Source organism: Salmo salar, chromosome ssa20 (genome assembly GCF_905237065.1).
Source record: "Salmo salar chromosome ssa20, Ssal_v3.1, whole genome shotgun sequence".
In the NCBI taxonomy this organism is placed as follows: Eukaryota; Metazoa; Chordata; class Actinopteri; order Salmoniformes; family Salmonidae; genus Salmo; species Salmo salar.
Window position 1 is genome coordinate 57,992,246 of NC_059461.1, and position 25,651 is coordinate 58,017,896.

General features: G+C 41.9%; 3 protein-coding genes across 6 annotated transcripts; 1 reads left to right on the forward strand and 2 right to left on the reverse strand.

Annotated features, from left to right (window-relative positions):
• Positions 1 to 1,716: 1,716 nt before the first annotated feature.
• Positions 1,717 to 5,981, forward strand: il18 (Interleukin-18). 4 transcript variants are annotated; one of them, NM_001141408.1, is given in 7 exon segments: positions 1,852 to 1,999; positions 3,030 to 3,125; positions 3,303 to 3,314; positions 4,445 to 4,582; positions 5,024 to 5,181; positions 5,516 to 5,718; positions 5,721 to 5,972. In NM_001141408.1, coding segments are annotated over 6 exon segments (618 nt in total). In that variant the 5' UTR covers positions 1,852 to 1,999; positions 3,030 to 3,055; the 3' UTR covers positions 5,758 to 5,972.
• A 124-nt stretch (positions 5,982 to 6,105) lies between these two features.
• On the reverse strand, positions 6,106 to 14,611 carry sdhdb (succinate dehydrogenase complex, subunit D, integral membrane protein b). Its single transcript, XM_014162485.2, has 4 exons — positions 14,497 to 14,611; positions 13,424 to 13,534; positions 10,997 to 11,147; positions 6,106 to 7,735 (listed from the first exon to the last, which is right to left on the reverse strand). Exons 1-4 carry the CDS (start codon positions 14,543 to 14,545, stop codon positions 7,570 to 7,572), a joined length of 477 nt encoding a protein of 158 aa, XP_014017960.1. The 5' UTR covers positions 14,546 to 14,611; the 3' UTR covers positions 6,106 to 7,569.
• A 2,784-nt stretch (positions 14,612 to 17,395) lies between these two features.
• On the reverse strand, positions 17,396 to 25,600 carry LOC106580948 (L-amino-acid oxidase-like). Its single transcript, XM_045703383.1, has 7 exons — positions 25,594 to 25,600; positions 20,391 to 20,578; positions 20,087 to 20,199; positions 19,739 to 19,877; positions 19,032 to 19,100; positions 18,731 to 18,867; positions 17,396 to 18,628 (listed from the first exon to the last, which is right to left on the reverse strand). The coding sequence occupies exons 1-7, from the start codon at positions 25,598 to 25,600 to the stop codon at positions 17,836 to 17,838; spliced, it is 1,446 nt and encodes a 481-aa protein (XP_045559339.1). The 3' UTR covers positions 17,396 to 17,835.
• Positions 25,601 to 25,651: the final 51 nt, after the last annotated feature.

Below are 25,651 nucleotides of genomic sequence, written 5' to 3' on the forward strand. Positions count from 1 at the left end.
AAAGATCGGCTATGAAAAAGCCAACTGACACTTACTCTTGTGTTACTGACTTGTTGCACCCTCGACAACTACTATGATTATTATTATTTGACAATGCTGGTCATTTATGAACATTTGAACATCTAGGCCATGTGCTGTTATAATCTCCACCTGGCACAGCCAGAAGAGGACTGGCCACCCCTCATAGCCTGGTTCTTCTCTAGGTTTCTTCCTAGGTTTTGGCCTTTTTAGAGAGTTTTTCCTAGCCACCGTGCTTCTACACCTGCATTGCTTGCTGTTTGGGGTTTTAGGCTGGGTTTCTGTACAGCACTTTGTGATATCAGTTGATGTAAGAAGGGCTGTATAAATACATTTGATTTGATTTACACATAACTAGCATGGCTACCACAGCATTCTGCAGCGATACCCCATCCCATCTGGTTTGCACTTAGTCCCACTATCATTTGTTTTTCAACAGGACAATGACCCAACACACTTCCAGGCTGTATAAGGGCTATTTGACCATGAAGGAGAGTGATGGAGTGCTGCATCAGATGACCTGGCCTCCACAATCACCTGACCTCAACCCAATTGAGTTAGGGATGAGTTGGACCGCAGAGTGAAGGAAAAACAGCCAACAAGTGCTCAGCATATGTGGGAACTCCTTCAAGACTGTTGGAAAAGCATTCCTCATGAAGCTGGTTGAGAGAATGCCAAGAGTGTGCAAATCTGTCATCAAGACAAAGGGTGGCTACTTTGAAGAATCTCAAATATAAAATATTTTATTTAACACTTTTTTGGTTACTACATGATTCCATATGTGTTATCTCATAGTAGTTTTGATGTCTTCACTAGTAAAAATAAAGAAAAACCTTTGAGTGAATAGGTGTGTTCAAACTTTTGACTGGTACTGTATATATCCATTGATTCTTGAAGAATATAACTTTTATAAATGCCTCATGAGTTTAGTTAAATTGTCATACTCCATGAGAACCAAAAATATAAGCTTGTTTACACATGTTTACACATGTCTACCCCAATGTTTGTAAACATTGTAAATGTAAACAAACACTGTATAGCCTCATAACATGGTTAAAACAATAATTTTGATAGCATGGATGATCAGTCCTTGCATTCATATCTTTGTCTATTAATCTGAGCGGGATTACATTTCTCCAGGCCCATCCCTCAGTTTTTTTTTTACCAAAACAGAGGCGGGGTGGCGGTTTTCTTATTATTTCATCTGATGATTTGCCCTTCAAACAGTTGCATATTATCAGGATATCAAAGTGTCAACAACAAAAAGGTAAACAATATTCCTATAGCAAATGCAGCATATGGCATACATTTTTCACATGTAAATAGCACTTTTCAGTAGTGCTCAAAGCATGCCATTCCATGAGCGCAGCATCGAATCAATGAGCCCCATCAGTCCTCCATGACAACAAAATCATGGCCAGCTATGCAAACTTGAACATTGATTTATCCGGCAATATGTTGTCAATTGGTAACATACATTTCTAAAAGTTACTGAATGTAATCAGATTACGTTACTGAGTTTGGGTCATCCAAAAGTCCCGTTACTGATTAGTAAAATCGTAAAGGATTACATTTAGAAAGTAACCTACCCAACCCTGCGGATTGACCGTGCAACTTGATACGTGCCTACTTTAGCAATGTCATCATATTCCCAAACGCTTATAGTTTAATTTAGAGAAACAGTCTATAGCCCTTTCTACTTTTTGCGTTACAAAATTTGGGAGGCGCATGGCGTTGTGGTGCTCGATTTGGCCTCTGCAAGCCTCCGGAGGCGCCGCGATTGCATCACACCCTCCGGATCTTTATTGTTTAAAGCGTAAATTGGGTTTAGCTACAATGCGACCGAGTGTCGGAGGTACCACACATGAATAGGCTACATCTGTCTGTACAAACTATCTCTGGGAAGATTAATAACAGATTTAAGAAACTTTTCTAAGTTCAAGGCATGACTGAACAGCCTACAGAAGGCGACATTTACGAGGTAAGATATAGCCACACTTCATCTTTAAGAATACTGTAGAGTTGACAAGTTAAATCTAAATGGTTTATGATTGAAACCACTTCCTGGTTGTGCCCTACCTGCCGGGCTTTTATGCCGCATTCAAAACAACTGAGAACTCGGAAAAATACGAGATCAAATCATGACTTTTTAGTGAGCTTCAGGTCTGAGCGCTAAAAAGAGGCCAGAGTTCCCGAGTAGGAATGTCGAGTTGGATGACTGTTTCAAATCGATTTCAGAGTTTTGAGTAATGAGCTCCCAGTTGTTTTGAACACGGCATTAAACACGCGTGGAACAAAACACATGTAGCCTGAGAGTAGGCCAATTGGGTAGCTTTATTAAGATATTGTACATTGATTCAACGATAATGACAATAATATGATTGTATGATAATAATGTTGGGATCTGTTTACTGAGTTGGCAGCGTTTCCTAACACTAAAAGTAGTGCTATGTGTATGATCGGATGACTATCTGCCAATGGATCTTGATGATGGATCATTGGGACATCCTTACCTCATTTGAAGTGTACATTTTATAATGGTTAAGGTAAATGTAGGGTTTAGGGTAGGGACGTCCCAATGATCCCGGATACCGCAAACTGTAGTCCTGGAATGGCGATTACAGTGTACAAAACATTAGGAACACCTTCCTGATATTGAGTTGCATCCCTCATCTGGTCCGTCTGGAAAGGAAAGGGAAGGTGTTCCTCAGTGCAGCTCGATTCATGGCATAATCAAGTGAAATGTCTCCATCTGGTGTTTGAAAGAAAATCCCACATCTGCATTGGTACGAGAAGAGGCTATTCTAATTAGTAGTGTTTTATTAAATGTAAATTATATAAGCTATATTATAGTATTTTTAAGGCTAATTGAGTAGGCTATTTAACTAGCCTACGTATGTATGTATGTGTGTGTGTGTGTGTATGAAGGGCACATGGCCAGTGAGTGGATAAATACATGTATGACACTATTTGTCATAAATATAGGCCTCATAACATATTTTTGCCTCTAGTGACGTTCAAGCTTGATTCTGAGAAGATGGCAAGCAACTCCGAATGTAAGTGTGTTGAGTTTGCGATAGTAGACAAGGAGGACATATTTTTTCAAGGTAAAGTGGATCTTTAAAAGGTTGACTGAACTTTGTTTTTTATATCCACATGTGTAAACTACCGATTAAAAAAAAAAAAGTGAATTATGTTCAAAGCTTTGTCAGGGATGTCACCCTCTGCTCCTTGTGTCTTTGTGTTTTCTTCATGTTATCTGTGTGGACTGATTCCCTGTAAAGTTGAACATGAAGGTAATATACATTTCTAACAATTACAAGTCATGTAGATGTGGCTCGTCTTACCTAGACCATGTGCTATTTAGTTCCAGCTGAAAACATAGAATGTTAAAGTAACTTTCCAGTGAAAATCTCACATTCTGTTAGCTCATACCCAAATAATGTTGTTAACTCATGCTATACTCGTGTTTGTGGCCAAAGCATAAATTGGAGAAGGAAAAAAAACACTTCAAAAACCACACCTCAAACTTGTATCTCAAACAGAACATTTAAAAAATGCCTTCTATTTCCTCATAGAGGATGATGAAATCAGAGATGCTGTATATAATGACGAGATGGTCTTGTCTCCACCCTAACAATGGGAGTCATTGTCCTAAAGGCGGGAAGGAAGGCGGTCTGCTTACTGGTCTGCTTATCGCTGTATTCCCACGTGGACAGATTTTGACAGGAGTAGATCCTTTCTCTCAGCCTCTTCCTCTCTGATGTCATCCTCCTGAGGACCAGTATATGCCCGTACCATTCTGTTGTTGGTGTACTCCCACACCATTCCAACACAGATAAGTTGCTTTTTAATATACTTTAGTTTTTCTTCCAAATAATATTAATTAACTCGTATTGTAATTAACTATAGGTCATATTTCATACAAATCTGAAAACACTGGACAGTTACTTTAAAACATGTACACTGAACACCTTCCTAATATTGAGTTGCACCCCCGTTTTTCCCTCAGAACAGCCTCAATTTGTCAGGTCATGGACTCTACAAGGTGTCGAAAGCGTTCCACAGGGATGCTGACTCCAATGCTTCCCACAGTTGTCGAGTCGGCTGGATGTCTTTTGCAGTTCTTGACACAAACCAGTGCACTTAGCACCTACTACCATACCCCGTTCAAAGGCACTTCAATTGTTTGTCTTGCCCATTCACACGTACACAATCCATGTCTCAAGGTTTAAAAATCCTTCTTTAACATGTCTCCTCCCCTTCATCTACACTGATCTGAAGTTGATTTAACAAGTGACATCAATAAGGGGTCATAGCTTTCACCTGGATTCACCTGGTCAGTCTGTTTTGTATACTCTGTGTATATCACACTGTGAAATGTTTTTTTGTTTGTTGTGTTCACACATTCCCTCCTCGTCTGCAGATTTCGAGTTGGATGATTTTAAAAAGGAGACTAAAAAATGCTTCCAAAAAATGATCAAAATCAAGAACAACAGATTCCTGGTTGTAGATGAAGAAGGTCTCAAGTTTAAAGAGCGGAATAAGGAGCAATGCAAAGCAGGTAAATATACCTAGTGAACCCAATTTGCTGGGGTTAAAGTTATCCATCACTGTGAAGGATTTCTGTCATATGGAATTGGCCACTCACGGTTTAATACATGTTCAAAATGATGAGAATGAAGTCTTGAATCTCGTTTATTTCAAATCTGCGGTGTTGCTCGTGGCAACGTCATTTCACTGAGTCTACATCTAAGTTTAAGTCATGGGATTTTGGGGGGGCTTTAACCCCTGAATCTGTGTCCAGTAAACTAGCCCTCAAAGTATAATACAGAGATTAGGCTACTGATGTGCTTGCTGCATATCACAACCCCATGCATCAGGGAAGATCATGTGACATCCATATGACAAAAACATGCAAAAGTACTTCAAGCATTTTGCTGCAAGACGTATATCCCTCTTGTTGAATGCATATTTTTTTTTCTTGTTATCTGGTTGTTTCTAGATGATTGCCGGTTCAATATCCAAGTATATAGAAACAATGACATTGACAGGCCCAGAGGAAGTGCTGTTATTCTCTCTGTGACATCACCTTGTAAGCAAACTTATATGGTGTGCTGCGAGAAGAATGGGGACCAAAAAGCAGTTTCTGCCAAACCACTGGTAAGCATACATTTTGAAATTAAGTGCTTACATCTACGTTACATTTAACATATAGCTGAACTTCCCAAAAAGCAATAGACACACTCTGAACAGTCTCTTTAGCCTTAGTTTGGGTTGACAACTGGGTTGGGTTCAACAGTTGTTCCAAGAAAAACAAAAATCGGTGTTCTCCTTATGAGACAAGGTCAGGAAGTACATTGCCATTTCATAGTTTCTCCCTACTGAACACATACCCAGGTGTGATTATTACTGTACCTTCATACCAGCTGTTTGCAAAAACAAACTTCACACTGACAAGAAAAGGTAACCCCCATTCCCTTCTATTTTCCCCCAGGAGCAACCTTTGCCTGACCAAATTGGCAGCTCAAAACATGAGGCTGTGTTCTTCATGGAACTAATTCCTGGTACATCTCAGTACAGATTTAACTCATCGCTGTGGTGTAGCTGGTACTTGAGCTTTGAGGATGGACCAGAAGCAGCGCTCATGAAGTTAGTTCTCAGGAAGGTGCATAAGGATGTGGATGAGAACTGTTCTATGGACTTACTGACATGTTGAGTTTATGGTACTTTTGTTAAGCCACTGTAAATACTCAGTGTTTATAGAATAGAAAGTTATTTTTTCCAGTGGGATGGTTTATAATAGTTTTAATGCTTAAATACCTATTACAGAGTAGAAATAGTATACTCTTAAGTTTGATTGCTTAGTCATTCTGACCAGTTACTAGACAGTTTCTACCTGTGTGTACTCTACCGTCCTCTGTATATGCTCTGTATTAAACAGATTTTAATACATAATCAAATCCGTATCCACTTTTATTCTGAAGAGGCTTAAGGTGCATTTTTCTTCCCAAAGTTAATTTGTGAGTAACAATCTGAACGGATTGATGTATAAATCGACGAGAACTAATAAACAGACAACACAGCTGAATTTCCAAAGCCATTTTAGCTTTTAGACATTTGAGTAATATGAGAACAAAGACATACCTTCATCTTTCTTAGATATTTAACAAGGACAACTCTTACTTGTTTCTGCCAACAGAACAAAAACAAAGCTCTGCCATTTTGACTAAGTGCATGCGCCCGCTGTTGACTTGACTTAATATTTGATGCTAGCTGTACTCAACTTGACGTTTAGCAGCTGTTCATACACACACACACGATCAGATAAATGGAAAGTGAAATTCCTGCCAACAAGATTGTACTATGCTAAATATTCAAGCAAGAGTATGATGCCAGGCACAGCTGAGAAAGTAAATTATGCACATTACAAAACCAGGACATTGTCATAGGATAATTATTGACTGACTAATTTAAAACACGGCCTGGTACAGGAGGAAGTGCAATGGTGTACAGATCAGTATGGCTACTCTTCTACATGCTCCTGGGATGTGCTCAGTGAGGTGAAACGTTCTAAACATTGCAGTTAGACATTTAATGAATAGAGCTGTGGTGATGCCCAATTCCACATGACAAATCATATCAGTTATACAAAATGCATATCTCAATGTTCTATAACGTTGCACCCTTTCTGAACAGACCCCTGAAGTCCAGAACAGTATGGCTATGGGGTTTAAATACTGCCAGTGGTCACATCCATTTGCTCATGTCAATCAAACCAGACCAGCAAGGTCAAACAGACTAAATGTGTGGCACTAAGCTGACTGCAATGGTCTTGAAGGGCACTAGCTGGTATTTACAGACTGGTGACAGACACAAAACATACCACAAATAAGAATGCAATGTCTACATAAATGAAGTTAGTACAGAAGAGATGAGAAGTCATTTGCCATACTGGATCTGAAATTCAGGTCAAATATGTAAATCACTGTGGATACTTTCTCAGATAATAATCAATACACAAGAGTTTGGAATATTAGCAGTTTGATAACAGAAGTGGACTCAGTGAGAGGAAGCTAGAAATGCATTGAATAAACCTGACACTTCCCTATTCTATCATCACATCTGTTCTACAAAATGCGTTTCTATCTAAGCATTCTGTAAAATTGCACCCTCCTTAACAGTATAACATTTAACCAACTGCAGCATGTGTATGTGTGTTTGGTAGGGGTCAGGGGGACTACTTATTTAGTTTAGTCCACATAAATCAATAGGAGCAGATTATTAACATGCCAAAAACAGACCTGTTGATGCACAACACAAAACCTCCAGAACTTACAAACGAGCAAAAAAAAAAAAGTTCATTTCCCCCTTCCTCCCCCACAAAATCCTGACTCAACATGATTTACGACACTTGTGAATCACTGGTAATATTGTGAAATTATATATTTATAGAAATGTACATATAATCCCTTGAATGTTCACAATCATACCAGAACAAGACGGCTGATATCCCAGTGCCCACGCCACCCATCCCAAACCTCAATCCATTCATTTGCTCCATAAGAGGGCCACCGCTTTGCAAATGCCTACATCGTTGTAGTTGAAGTAGCAGAGACCGGCAAAGGTGACAGTCGACAACAGGAAGAGGCCTGCGTTGGCCATCTTGATCTTCGGTTCTCCGTGAACGTAGTCCGTTAAGACTTGTCCAATCCCCCTGGAGAGAGAAGACAATACAAGAAATGTATGAGACGGCTTAAAACCACAATATTACGTAACAGCCAGTGATGTATGGCAAAAAAAAGGAATAATAGGTGGGTAAACTATAATCGTGGTGGGTCAAAGTAACGCTCCATATACCTTCAATGCATTTTTGAGCAAAAGGTGGGTAAACGCTAGGGCAAAATAGAAGTGGCTAAACAGTGATAACCAATGTTCCCTCAGGTCTGTTAATTGCAAACTTGAACGTGTTTACTGTGAACAGAAGCTGTAACTGCTTTAATTTACATTTAGCGGTGGCCAAGTAGGCTACTGTGACTATATGATCATAATGCAGGCCTACCAGCATGGCGTACCATCAAAAACAATGGATGAAAATGCATCCCATAACATTTCAACTTGGAAATAGCAGTTCTATCACTCAGCCTACAGTAGCAGTCAATGTGTGATGTTCAATGTAGGCCTACATTCCATGAGACTGTTGAAAAAAAAACACATGCAGGGCTTGACATGAACCTTTTTTATCCATTTGTCCGTCAGACATGAAGTGACTGAAAATGTTTTGTTGTTTGATGCAAGAAACCACTTTATATATAAAATGTATTATTATTATTCCCATACCATTATTTTAGAGAATCAGACAAATTATGCTACCCTCTTCCAACTTAGCTTATTCAAGCCTGTTTTCAAATACAACACTGCCCCTTTAAGACAAAAAAAAGCTTATCTGACTCGTTTTTCAAATACGTCTAGAAATGTACAACCTTTTGTGTTCTTGTAAGAAGCAATCACTCCCCTATTGCTGACTACAAATTATCTATAACTGGGATAACTCACTAACTAGCAAAGGATATGAACAAAATGTGCAAACATGGCTACATGCAGCTCTCGCTCTGATCTCAAAACAAGCGCATCTACTCACGACCGCTCATGCTGTAAACACAGTCCATTTCAAAGTAAATGGCACAGATCCATATATGGCAATGGGCTATTTGCATATAGGCCTACTGCAGCTTTAATTGTTTATGCCGCACCAGTCTGTGTAGAGTATGGGCTGAGTAGTGCGTGTCAATGCAATAGAATCTTACTCCGATGTGTTCTGTATACAACAATCTCTTGCATAGTTGGTTTTGTTTCAGTATGTTGCATTGAAAGTGGCTAATATTGCATTGGTTCTATCACAATTTCCACAGTAAAAGGAAAGGTTGATAGTGTTAACAGGGAAAACTCTAGAACAGTGGTCACCAACCTTTTCTGAGTCAAGATCACTGAGTCAAACTGCAAGACGAGATCTACCGCAGATATATATATATATTTTTTTAAACCTGACTTAAAAAACGTAAGCCTATGCAACATTAACCAATTAAAAACAGTACTGTAGCAATGAGGTTTGTGCAGTAAGCCATCACCACATATTGGCTTTTCTTGAATTGCTCTGCCAATGCATTGTTCTTCGGTCATTTAATTTATTTTTATATAAAAACATTTGAGGTAGGCTATATGATCACACAGGTAATTGATCAATTGTATTACTTGAGGCACAGCTGAGTGAGCATACATTTGAAATATTTTTGCTTGATTTTATTTTCCTGGGCTGATGGTACCTGCATCTGATGGTCAGGCTCAGTGGAGGAAAAGAGCAGCAGACTGAAGGTCCGCCTCTCAACATCCCTTCGCTCTCCCTTTCCTACACTGACCAAAGGTATGTCTTCCAGCTGCGTTGAGTGAAGTTTCATCTCGTGCTTCTCTGTGGGCTGATATTTCTTCTGCATGCACTCTCGGGGCTACTGAGCGCAGCTTAGAGGGAACATCGGCGTTAACCCTCCAGTACACCACTGGTTATAGCCATCCTAACTTCATAGTCATGATGGGACATAGTCCTGACTTCATTATCATTGGCTTCCCTAGGGTAATATTTTGCAGAGGGAAGTGGACAAATGCATAATCTGAATGGCTGAAGACCCACCAAGGAGGCACTAAGTCCTTGAGGAACACACCAATAGCTCAAGGAACCATCATGCGACCTTAGTTAGGCTATTCTTTGTTTAGACTACAGAGTGGGGTGTCTTGTCCTGTTTATGTAGCCCATGTGAAATGGCTAGCTAGTTAGTGGTGTGCGCTAGTAACGTTCAATCAATGACGCCGCTCTGAGACCTAGAAGTAGTCGTTTCCCCTGCTCTGTAAGGGCTGCGGCTTTTGTGGAGCGACAGGTAACGATGCTTTGTGGGTGACTGTTGTAGATGTATTCAGAGGGTCCCAGGTTCGAGCCCAGGGCAGGGCAAGGAGAGGGACGGAAGCAACACCATTACATTGAGAACAAACAGAACTAGAAGCATTAAGGGATGAGGAATGGTGAAATCCTTGAATGATGCCTAAAGAGATAAGCCAATGTACATAGCAGTGGCCTTGGAGGACAGAGCTTCGTAAGCGGGCTCATAGTGTTCCTCAGTTAACTGGACAATGGTGCTATTTCATGACTCCAGTTCAAATAGTGGCACTCAAACATTAGCCTTAGCAAGTAAGGCAAAGTTAAATAGTACTGAGTGCAGTTTTAAAAATTGCTTCATTATAGTCCAAGACATTTAACAAAAGTAGCCCAAATGGAAAAGCCACTGTGTATTACACATGACCAGCATTCTTAACTGTAATCTTGATATAAAAAAAAAATCATATAAGTGTGCATTTCAACTCCTCAGCGACAATTTGGCGACAAGTTTGACAACTGGGAATTAGCTGGTTTTCATTAGAGGGACATGCCTTGAGGATATCCAAGTACCCAAAACGAAAAACTAAGGGGTATTAACACCACACATGACTAGGATTTGTACTTTAAACCTGCCACTTATTTAGTCAGTGGTCTAGCTATGGCATAGTGCTCCAGGGAGACATTTAGCCCACCTCTTCAAAAATCTAAAAGCTCTCGTAAATGAAATTAAAATAAATGCTAAGAACAAAACTGTTTTTGCATGAGCAGAAATGTAGTGGACATAGACTTGGTTGGTTATCCCAACCACTTGCCTACTCTATTCTATTCACCATTGTCCTTCATAAAAGCTTCTGACTGTAGTCACAACACAAGTCATTTTCTCAAGCTGAATAACTATGGTCTGAGCTTAATCGGAACACGTACAACAATTTTAGTCTGGAAATGATTGTTTGTGGAAATATGAAAGTAAAAATATTTAACCAGAACAAGGAAGTGAGACCGCTGGCCAGTGCTCTTTAAACAAATTAACAATTTGAGGGAAACTCGTCTTACCAGTGGCCATGCAGGGTGAGGGCGGCAGCCAGCGAGTAGTCAACAGCAGGTCCGGGGAAGTAGTAGGCAGCAGGCCCCATGGCCAGCAGCAGTACGCTCACCACACGCTCTCCTGTCCAATGCAGGGAGGCAGCTTTGGACCCTGAGCCAGCTGCAAAAGGGCAAATAACAAAACATTCAATCATACATCCACATGCAGAACTAACCTCTTGTGGAGAGAGGGGGGTAATCATTTAAAGACTCATCATTGAAAACAGTGTATTTACATGTATTTTATAACCCTTTAGCCAGAGAGAGATTTATAGTTGGCCTGACATGTTTTTAGCACATAGAAGCAATTACGTTTGTCTATTAGCCAATGGATTTTTGTTGTTGCGTTTAACAATTATCCCAGTCAGTTCATAACTGAGGTTTATATCTTTGAGGCTTTAATATACAAATCAGCTCCAGTGGAGGCTGCTGAGGGGAGGACGGCTCATAATAATGGCGGAGCAACGGAGCAAATAGAATGGCATCAAACACATGGAAACCATGTGTATGATGTATTTGATACCATTCCACTGATTCCGCTCCAGCCATTACCGCGAGCCCGTCCTCCCCAATTAAGATGCCACCAACCTCCTGTGGCCCGCTCTCATAAGTTGTTGCTTAGGTTCTCAAGTTTCATGGTTCACTAGATATCACAGTTCAAACATCATGCCACGTGTTGGCTAACCTTGTTCTGAGAAAATAATCCAAATTGAGCTCAGGTTCATCCTGTTTTCATTGATTATCCTTGATGTTTCTACAACCTCATTGGAGTCCACCTGTGGTAAATTCAATTGATTGGACATGATTTGGAAAGGCACACACCTGTCTAGATAAGGTCCCATAGTTGACAGTGCATGACAGAGAAACCAAGCCATGAGGTCGAAGGAATTGTCCGTAGAGCTCCGAGACAGGATTGTGTCGAAGCACAGATCTGGGGAAGGGTACCAAAACAATTCTGCTGCATTGCAGGTCTCCAAGAACACAGAGGCCTCCATGATTCTTAAATGGAAGAAGTTTGGAACCACCAAGACTTCCTAGAGCTGGCCTCTCAGCCAAACTGAGCAATCCGGGGAGAAGAACAAATAAGAATTTGTTCTTGACTGACTTGCCTAGTTAAATAAAAAGGGCCTTGGTCAGGGAGGTGACCAAGAAGCCAATGGTCACTTTGACAGAGCTCCAGAGTTCCTCAGTCGAGATGGGAGAACCTTCCAGAAAGACACCCATCTCTGCAGAACTCCACCAATCAGGCTTTTATGGTAGAGTGGCCATGACAGCCAGCTTGGAGTTTGACAAAAGGCACCTAAAGGACTCTGACCATGAGAAACAAGATTTTCTGGATGAGATTCTCTTTGGCCTGAATGCCAAGCGTCACATCTGGAGGAAACCAGGCACCACTCATTGCCTGGCCAATACCATCCCTACGGTGAAGCATGGTGGTGGCAGCATCATTCTGTGGGGATGTTTTTCAGCTGCAGGGACTGGGAGACTAGTCAGGATCGAGGGAAAAATTAACAGAGAATAGTACACAGAGCTCCTTGATGAAGTCCTGAGCGCTCTGGAGCAGGTTCTCAGACTGGGGGAAGGTTCACCTTCCAACAGGATAACGACCCTAAGCACACAGCCAAGACAACACATGAGTGGCTTTGGGACAAGTCTCTGAATGTCCTTGAGTGGCCCAGACAGAGCCCAGACATCTCTGGAGAGACCTGAAAATAGCTATTCAGCGACGCTCCACATCCAACCTGACAGCGCTTGGGAGGATCTGCAGAGAAGGATGGGAGAAACTCCCCAAATACAGGTGTGCCAAGCTTTTAGCGTCATTCCCAAGAAGACTTGAGGCTGTAATCACGGCCAAAGGTGCTTCAACAAAGTGCTGAGTAAAGGGTCTGAATACTTATGTAAATGTTTTATCCATTTGCAAAAAATATATTTGCCTGTTTTTGCTTTGCCATCATGGGTTATTGTGTGTCGATTGGGGGGGAGGACACTATTTAATACATTTTAGAATAAGGCTATAACGTAACAAAATGTGGAAAAATTAAAGGGGTCTGAATGCTTAACGAATGGACTGTATGTACCAAACACACAAACAACATGTCAGTGGGGACATCACTAACCGGCTCCCTGCCAATAAATGACTTAACCCCCTCTCTTAAATCCTTCTTGCATGAGACAGCTCAGTATACAAGAGAGAGCCAAAAAAATACTTGAATCCCCTTAGGTGTAGGGATGTAGGCTCTAATACTACCACTATCACCTTACATAACAAGTATCCTAGCCTGAACATTGATTACTTTAAAAAGGTCACAAAAATCAAACATACCATTATTATTAATCTTTGAGTGCTACAGGCAAACTTTAGGCTATCGGCAAAGCTCTTATATTGTGGAAACAAACCATAGAGAGATGAGGATCCATGAATCCTAGCAGTCAACGGGTAGGGACAGTCCTGGTCCTTTTGCTGTGCCACCAGGGGTCGAGAGAGGAGAGAGCTACGATAAAACAGAGCTGTGGGGAGAAGACGAGAAATCAGTGTCATGAACAATATTTCAACTAAATCACAATATTTACTGTTCAATTATAAGTAGGCTATAAAATAAGGCAAAGCAACAAAAAACAATAAAGCTTAGGCTATACTGTAATGTAGACAGTTGTTCACACATGGCTCAGTTCCAAAATGTGAATATTATTACACATAGGCCTTTATAAATCAGAGGAGGCGTCTTTCTTTCCTCAAACTGTAAGGAGTATCATGAATAAACCATTCCATTATTGTGGTTGTCAGCAATCACAGGTAGCCTGTCTGGTTTATACATTTTTTAGGGTAACTTGTTTGTGTGAATCGTGTGTCTTGGTAGTTGTTAAAAGTAGTTAGTATAAGTACAACTAGAGGTCACATATAGTAACGGAAGATATTCGAGGAACTGAAGTTTTGGCAGCCAAAGACCATATACTGTTGGAGTATGGTTGAATTGGATTCATGCCACAGTATGTGGGATTGATAGGGGAAGAATAGCCTAACATGTATATAGAATATTTTGAAAAGTGATAGATTATGTTGAGATGGCCTTAATTCCTAACAAGCATGAGGCCTAAAACTGATATGAAGAGTTCAGAATCGAGGTTGATCATTTTAGCTGCTTCAGGCTACTTTACGAGATACGGAAACAGATCCGATTCAATGCAGTGACGCCAATAATTGACGTCAGTGACAGCTCGCGCATGAAGCCTAGCGGTTAAGATCGAATGCCAGTAACCAAAAGATCCCCGAGCCGACTAGGTGAAGTCACTATGAATTTGAAAAGTCGTACCTTGCTCATCCATCAGCTAACATTACGTTAGCTGGCTAGCTACTAGCACATTACAATATGTAAAGTTACTTTTGGTAACAATTTGTAATTCTCAAGAACAACAATATGAAATACACACAAATGTGGAATTAACATACAGTTACACACAAAGACACTTACGTTTGACACCTCTGTGACAGACAGAATTTATCCTGACGATGGCCGCCATGACAATTAACCAACCAAGGTCACACAACTTACCCGGATGTAGTTGCTGTTTTGTCCACTGCTGATCAGGAGTATATAAGCACTGGGTGATAGTCGACTGTGGATGCTTTTTCGTATTATTCGCATGTGCCACATAAACTGCATTTTAATTCAAACAATGATGCAATGTTTGATTGATCTTGGTTTAATAGGCTATTTCCAATAATAAAGTATAAGAAACATACATCAATTTTGAGAAAACGTTATGGACAATGTTGATCTGCAAAAATAGAAGACTGCACATAGCAATATGTTACCAAATGTATTATAACAAATTCGGTAAAAGGGATGGGTAAGAGAAACCGAACCACTCCCAAATTCATAGACTGAGCTATGGACTGACCATCCAGGATATCAAAGGTATAGTTTTAACTATGTTTTGAGGCTATACAGTGTTTGATTACATTTACTTCGTTTACAAACATTGGAGTAAAACAAGCTCATATTTTGGGTTCTGATGGGTACAACAGTTGAACTAAGCTCATGAGGCATTTATAAATTACATTCTTAAAAAATCTATGAGTACACCGGAGTACATCATTAATTTATAAATCAAAAAATGGATATAGCACCTGCAGATTACCCTTTTAATCTGAATAGATAGCAGTGATTATATTAAAGGGATAGTTCACCCAAATTAAACAATGGCATATTGGTTTCCTTACAATTTAAGCAGTCTATGGACAAGGTACGACAGCAATCAATGCTTAGGTTTTGTTTACCTGGCTACTGTTTCAATAAAAATTAAAATAAAGCATTTGTGGCACAAATCCAATGGAAGTCAATGGCACCTATTTTTGCATTTCCATCCTTCATATCCAAATCATCTGTAAGTGACTTCATTGAGTTACACAATCCATTTTGAGAGTTTTGGGGTATCTGTATTTTACTTTAATATTTATATTTTTGACTACTTTTACTTCACTACATTCCGAAAGGAAATAATGTATTTTTTACGCCCATACATTTTCCCTGACACCAAAAGGTACTCGTTACATTTTGAATGCTTAGCAGGACAGGAAAATGGTCCAATTCATGCGCTTATCAAGAGAACATCCCTGGTCATCCCTACCGCCTCTGATCTGGCGTACTCACTAAACACAAATGTTTCGTTTGTAAAATCAGATCTGAGTGTTGTAGTATGTCCCTGGCATACGTAAATAAATTAAAAAAATCATGCAAAAGTTGAGCTTTGGTTTGCTTAATATTCGGAATTTGATACTTAAGTATATTTAGAACTAAATACTTTTAGACTTTTACTCAAGTAGTATTTTAATGGTTGACTTTCACTTTTACTTGAGTAATTTTCTATGAAGGTATCTTTACTTTTACTCAAGAATGACAATTTGGTACTTTTTCCACCACTGCGAAAATGCTAATATATTGTAGGTTCCATTGACTTGCATTGAATTTGTGCCTCAAATGCCATACCTTGTCCATATACTGCTTACAGTGTAAGGAAACCAATATATAATTTGGGTGAACTATCCCCTGAACAGAATCTATCCATTAGATTGCATGTGTGTATCCTATTATTAAAACTTTCACATTGTTTTATTAAAGGTGCAATATGCAGAAAATGCTCCGCCATTTCCTGTTTGCAAAAATGTGAATAGTTCGCCTAATTTCATGTGACAAAACAAGCAAGTATAGTGTAGAGAATCATTGTGCCATCTAAACAGCTGTGAAATATATTTTCCATATCCAAAAATATTGTATTTTCAGCTGGTTGAAGCTGGTGTATAAAACCAACAGTAAAATAGCAAAAACGAAACTTTAGAAGGGGAAGCATAGGAATATCGCACACAGAACAGATATACCACTTCTTAGACTTGCTTTCAATGAGAATTGTATATCTATAACTCACAATTCTATGTGAATTTGGTCAAGTAGCCCAAAAAGTTACATATTGTGGCTTTAGAAAAAATGGGTTGGTCTTACTTAAAATAGAGGCTGAACATTGAAAATATTGGAGAGTCATGACTCATGTGTTAGTCAATTATCTTCGTAATCGAGCAAACCCACAACAAACCACTGAGCAACAAACGCACGAGCCTACAGAGAAGGTCATTATCAGCTCTACCGGTTGAACTAACCCGACTGTAACCAATCCTAGGTACTGTAATGGACGGCTTTGATTTAAATTCGTCAGAAAAGGCTGATGCTTCAGAGCTCCAAATGATGATCGCAATTGAACAACAGAAAGCGCAGTTTCAGGCCCAGGTAGGTAGCTTAGTTACATACATCAGAAGTTATGCTACGAAGTTAGCTACCGTTAGTTAGCTAGCTAGCGAAAGCTAGGTACATTAACTATTCTGAACTGTATCTTGCATTTGTTTTTTAAATTATAAAATCAAATGTGTTCTCAGAATGGACAAACCGAATTACGAGTTGATTACGGAATCTTATATTTCTTTTTTGAGACCTCCATATGGAAGTTGACTTAGCTGATTCATTGCTTCTTTTGAAGGTGCATACCTTCACAGATGTCTGCTGGGACAAGTGCATGGAGAGGAGCCCGAGTTCAAAAATGGATTCACGGACAGACTTGCCTCGTGAGCTGTGTTGACAGCTTCATTGACACTACCTTGTCTATAACCAACCGGTTCACGCAGATGGTGCAGAAGGGTGCCCATTGATGGGAGCTGGACTATGAAAAATAGGCTATAATGTTTTTATTTTGTAAGAGAACTGTGCATTATGTTTTCCCTTATGCATCGAACCCATAACAGCATTGCCTAAGATGATGATATGCCACAGTACAATTATTCAACAGGTAGGCCTAAATTGGACATGCTAGAGAATCAAAGTATTTGGTTGCAATACTGCTTTATTAAAATTAAAATAAAAAAATAGGCCCAAGAACTACACCTAGACAGCAGTGCTTCTCATAACATCTCTATAACATCTGTGTGACAACATCATTTGACATACATAGTTATTTTGTACAATACTGTAGGCTATTTAACAAAATGGCCATTTTAAAACAGTACACACAAAAATAACAGGTTAGAAAGGGGAAAAAGTATGAACATTGTGCCCTGAAGAGGACTTGTAAATAGGCCAGTAAACATTTTCAGTTCTGCTGAACATTTCGTCAACACTCCTCTCATCATGTTGTGCCATTCATATTGAGTAGAGAAGAACACATGAATACTACCGAATACATCATCAGACAGTACTAAAAATGTTTTATCAAAATAAATAGTTTTTGGTTTGGCCATTGGATTTCGTCATTTAGATTGTCAACATTCAGCCTCTCAAGCTATTCAAAATAAAATCGATGTGCCCAGGCCCCAGATGTCCTTCCAGGTTACTGATGTTCCTGGCTGCCCTTAGTGCAGATTTCATGGCAGTCTCAATCCAAGCGTGAGGTAGTGCCGTGTGCTCCCCAGCAAAGTGGACCCTGCTCTCATTCCTGAACAGGTCCGAGGCGTAGTCCGTCTGCTGGTAAGGTGTGTAAAGGGCAAAAGCCCCCAGGCTGAAGGGATCCAGCCCCCACTTCTTCACCAACCCTCCAGTGCAGAGAGAACTTATAGCCTTCCGATGGATCTTTACCAGCTCATCCTCGCTGACCCCCTGGAATAGAGTGGAGTCATCGGAACAGGTATAGAACGCAAGGAGAGCCCCCCCCCCAGCCGTGCCTGGGAAGCTGTGGCTAGGGTAGTAGATGAAACGAGAGGGGAGATCCGTGATGCTTTTCCCCCCTTTGATACCATCCTTTTCCCAGAATCTCTCGCTGAAGCTGAGGACCACCTTGGTGGAGCTGGCGTAGTGCACGGACCGCAGGGCCTCCATCTTCTGGGGTGACAGCGGGGGTTGGAAGTCCATGAAGAGGGTGGCCTTTGCTGTAGCTGTCACCAGGGCATAGTCTACTGTGAGGTTGGTCAGAGAGGATGGATCACGCCAGTCCTGGTAGGATACGGTCACAATGCTGCTGGTTTGACTGATGAGTCGGACCTTGGAGTTGAGAAGGATAGTGCAGTTGAGGGCCTGGTAAAATGCCCTCGGTAAATGGTCAAAACCACCAGTGATCTCGTAATAGCTGAAAAACAGAACATTCCACTACTTTAATACACTACTTAACAAACACTAGATGTAGGACGGGGTGTCTAATTTGATTGTATGTGCATAGTGGTGTTCTTACACAGTGTTGTCATTGATATCCGACTGAGTATACAGCATCTCAGTAAGTGATGTGTAGAAGAGGCTGTTCTCATTCAGGATATCTCCAATCATGCGCAGGGCACCACGACTCAGGTTCCCCTCCTTCACTAGATACTCCTGTCAGAAAACAACACTCATTAAAATGGCTGAATACAGATATTTAAATACATTTGTTCCCATTTCTAGTAAGGAAAGTGGCAAAGTGCATACCAATTTAGAGTCTGACAATAATCCTGCATCTTGTCTGATGGTTACCTATAAGCAACCAAGTGTTTTCTTACCTTGACTGAGCACGAGTCATATTTTCTCAACATGGCCTCGCAGCCAGCTGTCTTCATATCATCCCTTATCTACAACAAATCATTTGTATAAATCATTTGTTATAACTGTGTTATGTGACACATACCTGTATATAACAACATTTAACATATTACACAGTGTTACACCACAGGAGTCTGAACATGCTGACCAGACCGTGTGCGTGCGTCGCATGCGCCATCTAATTTAAACATTGGGTTATTTTACCTGAAATGCACAAGGTCCTCTACTCCGACAATTAATCCACAGATAAAAGGGTAAACAGAGTTCGTTTCTAGTAATCTCTCCTCCTTCAGGCTTCTTCTTTGGACTTTATATTGCGGTTGGCAACCAACTTTATGGTGCATTACCACCACCGACTGGAGTGTGGACCTCAGTTCATCTTTCAATCACCCACGTGGTATATGCTCCTAAAAACCAATGAGGAGATGGGAGAGGCGGGACTTGCAGCGCGTCAAGCGTCACAAATAGAACCAAGTTCTATTTTAGTGCCTGGCTACACAGATGTTCTTTGACGTACGAAAGCTGTGTGGGTGCAATGATTGAATAACGTGTGTACATTTATTTTGCAACGCGAATGGTGGGAGCCCCCCCTCCCTTTGCACACACCTTCCACAGGGCCAAGTCAAAGAGCTGACCAGCCAATTTTCCCCTTTCCTTGTCAGTCGAGATAGTTCAGCACGTCTGGGTTCTCTTTAACTCTGTACGTTTTCTGCAGCAACCTGTTCACATGGTAATATATGTTGATGTCATTCTGGATAAATGGATTCAGTCCAAGGCCCATTTTTGATGAAAATGATAAAAGAATTCTGTTGTATTAAAAATGCCATAGTTAACATTGTATTGATGGTTAAAGTACACTTGCTATCATTCTTATGCAACTCTATAGGACATGCACCTATATCTGATAATAATTCATTTGAGATAGGATACTTGACCTCTTTTGAACAATAACATGAAGACAGGGGATAAGAGGTAGCTACTTATTTCATTTGGTAGGACAATAGGCCTAACTCACTTGTGAAAGCTAGGGATCCTCATAGCTCCCAGCTCTGCATACCATCCCTCTCTTCTATTTATGTAGGTCTCCACCCATCCTCCAATTCGATCACTTGCCTCTATTAAAGTCACCTTGTCCAAAAAAACTAAAGCTATCAGTTTCCCCCTTTTGCACAGTAGGCCTATTATTAGTCATAACCAGATAATTACAATACTGACACTAAATTCCTTTCTCAGTATGTCAATCATAAGTCAATTAGCATATGTCAATGATATTAATTGTGTTAACATTGATACAGTAAATTATACAAAAGATACTGTACCTTGTGCCCTGTGTCCTCCAGAAACTTTGCTGCAGTCAGTCCAGCAATACCACCACCGATGATGCCAATATGATGAGGTGTCTTTGTGAAGGGAAGACCTCTGTCCACAATTTCAAGGAGTTCTGCATAGTCTGAATCTTGCAGGCACTCAAAAAGAGGATCCTCAATGTATCCATTGACACTGAAAACTATGATCACAACATAGCGACAGGAACTGGAAAGAGCAAAAGTAAATGTTTAATAGGCCTGTAGGCTTACAATATAAAAAAACATGTACAAATGTATTTTTAAAAGGACTACAGAGGGATTTGTTATTAAAGTAGATGCAACATACATGAATGGCATACAGTCTGCTGGGCTATTCTTATTTCCACCCCAAATCACAAAACTAGATCTAGAATGACTTTTAGAATGTTCCTGAACATTCCTTTTTTTACTTTCCAATGATTTGTAGGAATTCAACAACATGTTTTTACAAAAGCAGAATGTCACAAAAAATGTTGTACTGGAGAGAAGACCAAGGCGCAGCAGGAATGTGGATACTCATAGTTTTTTAATTCAAAAAAGGAGTAAAGCATCCACAGGCAAAAACAATACTCACGACGGCAACAGTGTAGCAGGCTCACAAACGCAGTGCTCACAAATAACTACCCACAACCCCAAAGAAAAACACACACTCCTATATAGGACTCCCAATCAAAGGCAACAACACACCTGCCTTCAATTGGGAGTCCAATTACACCAACACAACACTTAACACAAACAAACCCCCTGCCACATCCTGACCAAAACTGCTGGTCAGGACGTGACAGTACCCCCCCTTCAAGGTGCAGACCCCGGAATGCACCTAAAAGAAAAAACAAACCCCCAAACAACAAAAAATATCCCCCTAAACAATAAGGGAGGGAAGGGAGGGTGGCTGCCGTCAACGACGGCACTGTGCTACACCCTCCCTCCCCAACCCACCTATCCTGGAGGTGGCTCAGGTGCAGGACGTGGACCTCGCTCCACCTTCGGCGTCGCCCACTTCGGTGGCGCCGATAGCTGCGCCGGGCAGACGGGCCACTCGGGCTGACCCTGGCAGACGGACCACTCTGGCTGGGCCGGAGGACAGGCGGGCCACTCTGGCTGGGCCGGAGGACAGGCGGGCCACTCTGGCTGGACAGGCGGGCCACTCTGGCTGGGCCGGAGGACAGGCGGGCCACTCTGGCTGAGCCGGAGGACAGGCGGGCCACTCGGACTGGCCCGGAGGACAGGCGGGCCACTCGGGCTGGCCCGGAGGACAGGCGTGCCACTCGGGCTGGGCCGGAGGGCAGGCGGGCCACTCGGGCTGGGCCGGAGGGCAGGCGGGCCACTCGGGCTGGGCCGGAGGGCAGGCGGGCCACTCGGGCTGGGCCGGAGGGCAGGCGGGCCACTCGGGCTGGGCCGGAGGGCAGGCGGGCCGCTCTGACAGCTCCGGAGGGCAGTCGGGCCGCTCTGGCAGCTCCGGAGGGCAGTCGGGCCGCTCTGGCAGCTCCGGAGGGCAGTCGGGCCGCTCTGGCAGCTCCGGCGGGCAGTCGGGCCGCTCTGGCAGCTCCGGCGGGCAGTCGGGCCGCTCTGGCAGCTCCGGGCAGTCGGGCCACTCTGGCAGCTCCGGGCAGTCGGGCCACTCTGGTGACTCTTGACTGGCGAGGCTGGGCTGACGCACTAGACGCCTGATGCGTGGGGCTGGTACTGGACTTGCCAGCCTGGAGACACGCACCTCCATGCTAGTGCGTCTAGCGGGAAACACCGAACCGTAGAGGCGCACTGGCGGTCTTGAGCGCAGGGTTGGCATCACCCCTTCTGGCTCGATGCCTACTTCGCCCTGGCACATGCAGGGCGCTGGTACTGTGCCTACCGGCCTGAAAATCCCAGGCCTCACCACAGCCCCAACCCCAAAGCACGGGACCTGTCCAGTCTGCCCTACAAGGGTATTGGGGCTGCCTCTCGGGTTCTACCTGCCTCCCAGGCAGGTTGTCACAGTGGACCCACAACTGCGCCCATGTCCAGTCAATCCTTTCCTCCAATACTTCCAGCGACCAGGAATCCATCTCCTCCCGAGCACGCTGCTTCCAATAGTCTTCCTTGACTTCCCTCTGTCCTCTTCTCCGCTGCTTGGTCTTTTTGTGGTGGGTAGTTCTGTCACAAAAAATTTCGTACTGGAGAGAAGACCAAGGCGCAGCGGGAATGTGGATACTCATAGTTTTTTAATTCAAAAAAGGAGTAAAGCATCCACAGGCAAAAACAATAAACAATACTCACAACGGCAACAGTGTAGCAGGCTCACAAACGCAGTGCTCACAAATAACTACCCACAACCCCAAAGAAAAACACACACTCCTATATAGGACTCCCAATCAAAGGCAACTCAACACACCTGCCTTCAATTGGGAGTCCAATGACACCAACACAACACTTAACACAAACAAACCCCCTGCCACATCCTGAACAAAACTAACACAATTACGCCCTCTGCTGGTCAGGACGTGACACAGAAGTTATTGTTTTGCAATTATACATAGATAATCACATTTTTATTTGTATTTGCATTGCCCCATAAGGTGACACAATACTTGTTATTTTGATTGTAGGGTCAATGTATGTCTGGACTCCCTGAAACAATGCATTTTTACAAATTCTTCAAATAAACAAAAATATAGGCTATGAACTTTGACCACAAGTCAATTTGTCATTATAACTAAGCTAAAGTAAGATGTGTTTAATAAAAAGGAAAATACTTACCCTATGTGGCGTTGTGCAAATATTGTATCATCTTGACTCCTAAGGCCAGAGTCCTTGCTTTCCCTTTTCTGGTGATGCTGACGCCCACCGGAGAAATAGAAACCTAAAGCGAAACGTGGAGGCAAGTACTGTAGCCTAGGTAATGTGATTGACTTTGTTTTACTAATATTATATATGTTATATAATATTGAACCCCACCTCACCAATTTAAGTTACACATTTGTTTTCGTTGCTCATTAAATGAAGAACATTAACATTAATTTGCGAATCATACATATCATGACGACTTACCTTAAAACACCTATATATGAATAAATCATTAGGCCTACACACTTAAACTGAGATACAGGTAGACTACCTTCATTGGGACCACTCACCTTCATCATAGAAACTTCTCAAAAGCGATATGCATAAATGAAACAAATATCTCTGAGCTACAGTGGGGGGAAAAAAGTATTTGATCCCCTGCTGATTTTGTACGTTTGCCCACTTACAAAGAAATTATCAGTCTATAATTTTAATAGTAGGTTTATTTGAACAGTGAGAGACAGAATAACAACAAAAAAATCCAGAAAAAAACGCATGTCAAAAACGTTATAAAATGATTTGCATTTTAATGAGGGAAATAAGTATTTGACCCCTCTGCAAAACATGACTTAGTACTTGGTGGCAAAACCCTTGTTGGCAATCACAGAGGTCAGACGTTTCTTGTAGTTGGCCACCAGCTTTGCACACATCTCAGGAGGGATTTTGTCCTACTCCTCTTTGCAGATCTTCTCCAAGTCATTAAGGTTTCGAGGCTGATGTTTGGCAACTCGAACCTTCAGCTCCCTCCACAGATTTTCTATGGGATTAAGGTCTGGAGACTGGCTAGGTCACTCCAGGACCTTAATGTGTTTCTTCTTGAGCCACTCCTTTGTTGCCTTGGCCGGGTGTTTTGGGTCATTGTCATGCTGGAATACCCATCCACGACCCATTTTCAATGCCTTGGCTGAGGGAAGGAGGTTCTCACCCAAGATTTGACGGTACATGGCCCCGTCCATCGTCCCTTTGATGCGGCGAAGTTGTCCTGTCCCCTTAGCAGAAAAACACCCCCAAAGCATAATGTTTCCACCTCCATGTTTGACGGTGGAGATGGTGTTCTTGGAGTCATAGGCAGCATTCCTCCTCCAAACACGGCGAGTTGAGTTGATGTCAAAGAGCTCCATTTTGGTCTCATCTGACAACAACACTTTCACCAGTTGTCCTCTGAGTCATTCAAATGTTCATTGGCAAACTTCAGACGGCATGTATATGTATTCTTGAGCAGGGGGACCTTGTGGGTGCTGCAGGATTTCAGTCCTTCATGGCGTAGTGTGTTACCAATTGTTTTCTTGGTGACTATGGTCCCAGCTCCCTTGAGATCATTGACAAGATCCTCCCGTGTAGTTCTGGACTGATTCCTCACCGCTCTCATGATCATTGCAACTCCACGAGGTGAGATCTTGCATGGAGCCCCAGGCCATTGACAGTTCTTTTGTGTTTCTTCCATTTGCGAATAATCGCACCAAATGTTGTCACCTTCTCACCAAGCTGCTTGGCGATGGTCTTGTAGCCCATTCCAGCCTTGTGTAGGTCTACAATCTTGTCCCTGACATCCTTGGAGAGCTCTTTGGTCTTGGCCATGGTGGAGAGTTTGGAATCTGATTGATTGATTGCTTCTGTGGACAGGTGTCTTTTTTACAGGTAACAAGCTGCGGTTAGGAGCACTCCCTTTAAGAGTGTGCTCCTAATCTCAGCTCGTTACCTGTATAAAAGGCACCTGGGAGCCAGAAATCCTTCTGATTGAGAGGTGGTCAAATACTTATTTCCCTCATTAAAATGCAAATCAATTTATAACATTTCTGACATGCGTTTTTTGCGCTGTTAGTCCTGGTCAAAAGTAGTGTACTACCAAAAACAAAAAAAGGTGTCATTTGGGATGGGTAAAAGTAGTGTACTACAAAGGGAAAAGGGTATCATTTGGAATGTAACCCTAAAACTTTGACGTTCACCTGGCTTTTATTGTATTGGGTGTTGTAGACAGATTGGCATTTGAGCCTTGTTAAAGCTAGAATACTTAATTGAAGCAATAACAAAGCGAACCCCGCATCTGTTTTAGTAAAAAGCGACGGCGAAATATAACCACTCTCAAAGGTATTAAGATCACTTTATTGGTAAATTGCACACAAGTTCCAACCGAAATTTGACTTCCGCTTTTAACCTAACCCCTCCGAAAGACACACATACAGGTTTTAGAGAGGTGCGGGGGGCTGCTACCGTGGGAACCGGGAAGCTGTTGTTGCCTTGGTCAAGGGTACAACGGCAGGCAATGGCATCTAGGATTTGATACCAGCAACCCTCCAGTTGTCAACTCACTTCCCACAATATTTTTCCCGTCGGTATGGATGCAAAGACTGACCATCCATTATATCAAAATTATAGTTTTAATATGTTTTGAGGCTATACAGGGTTTATTT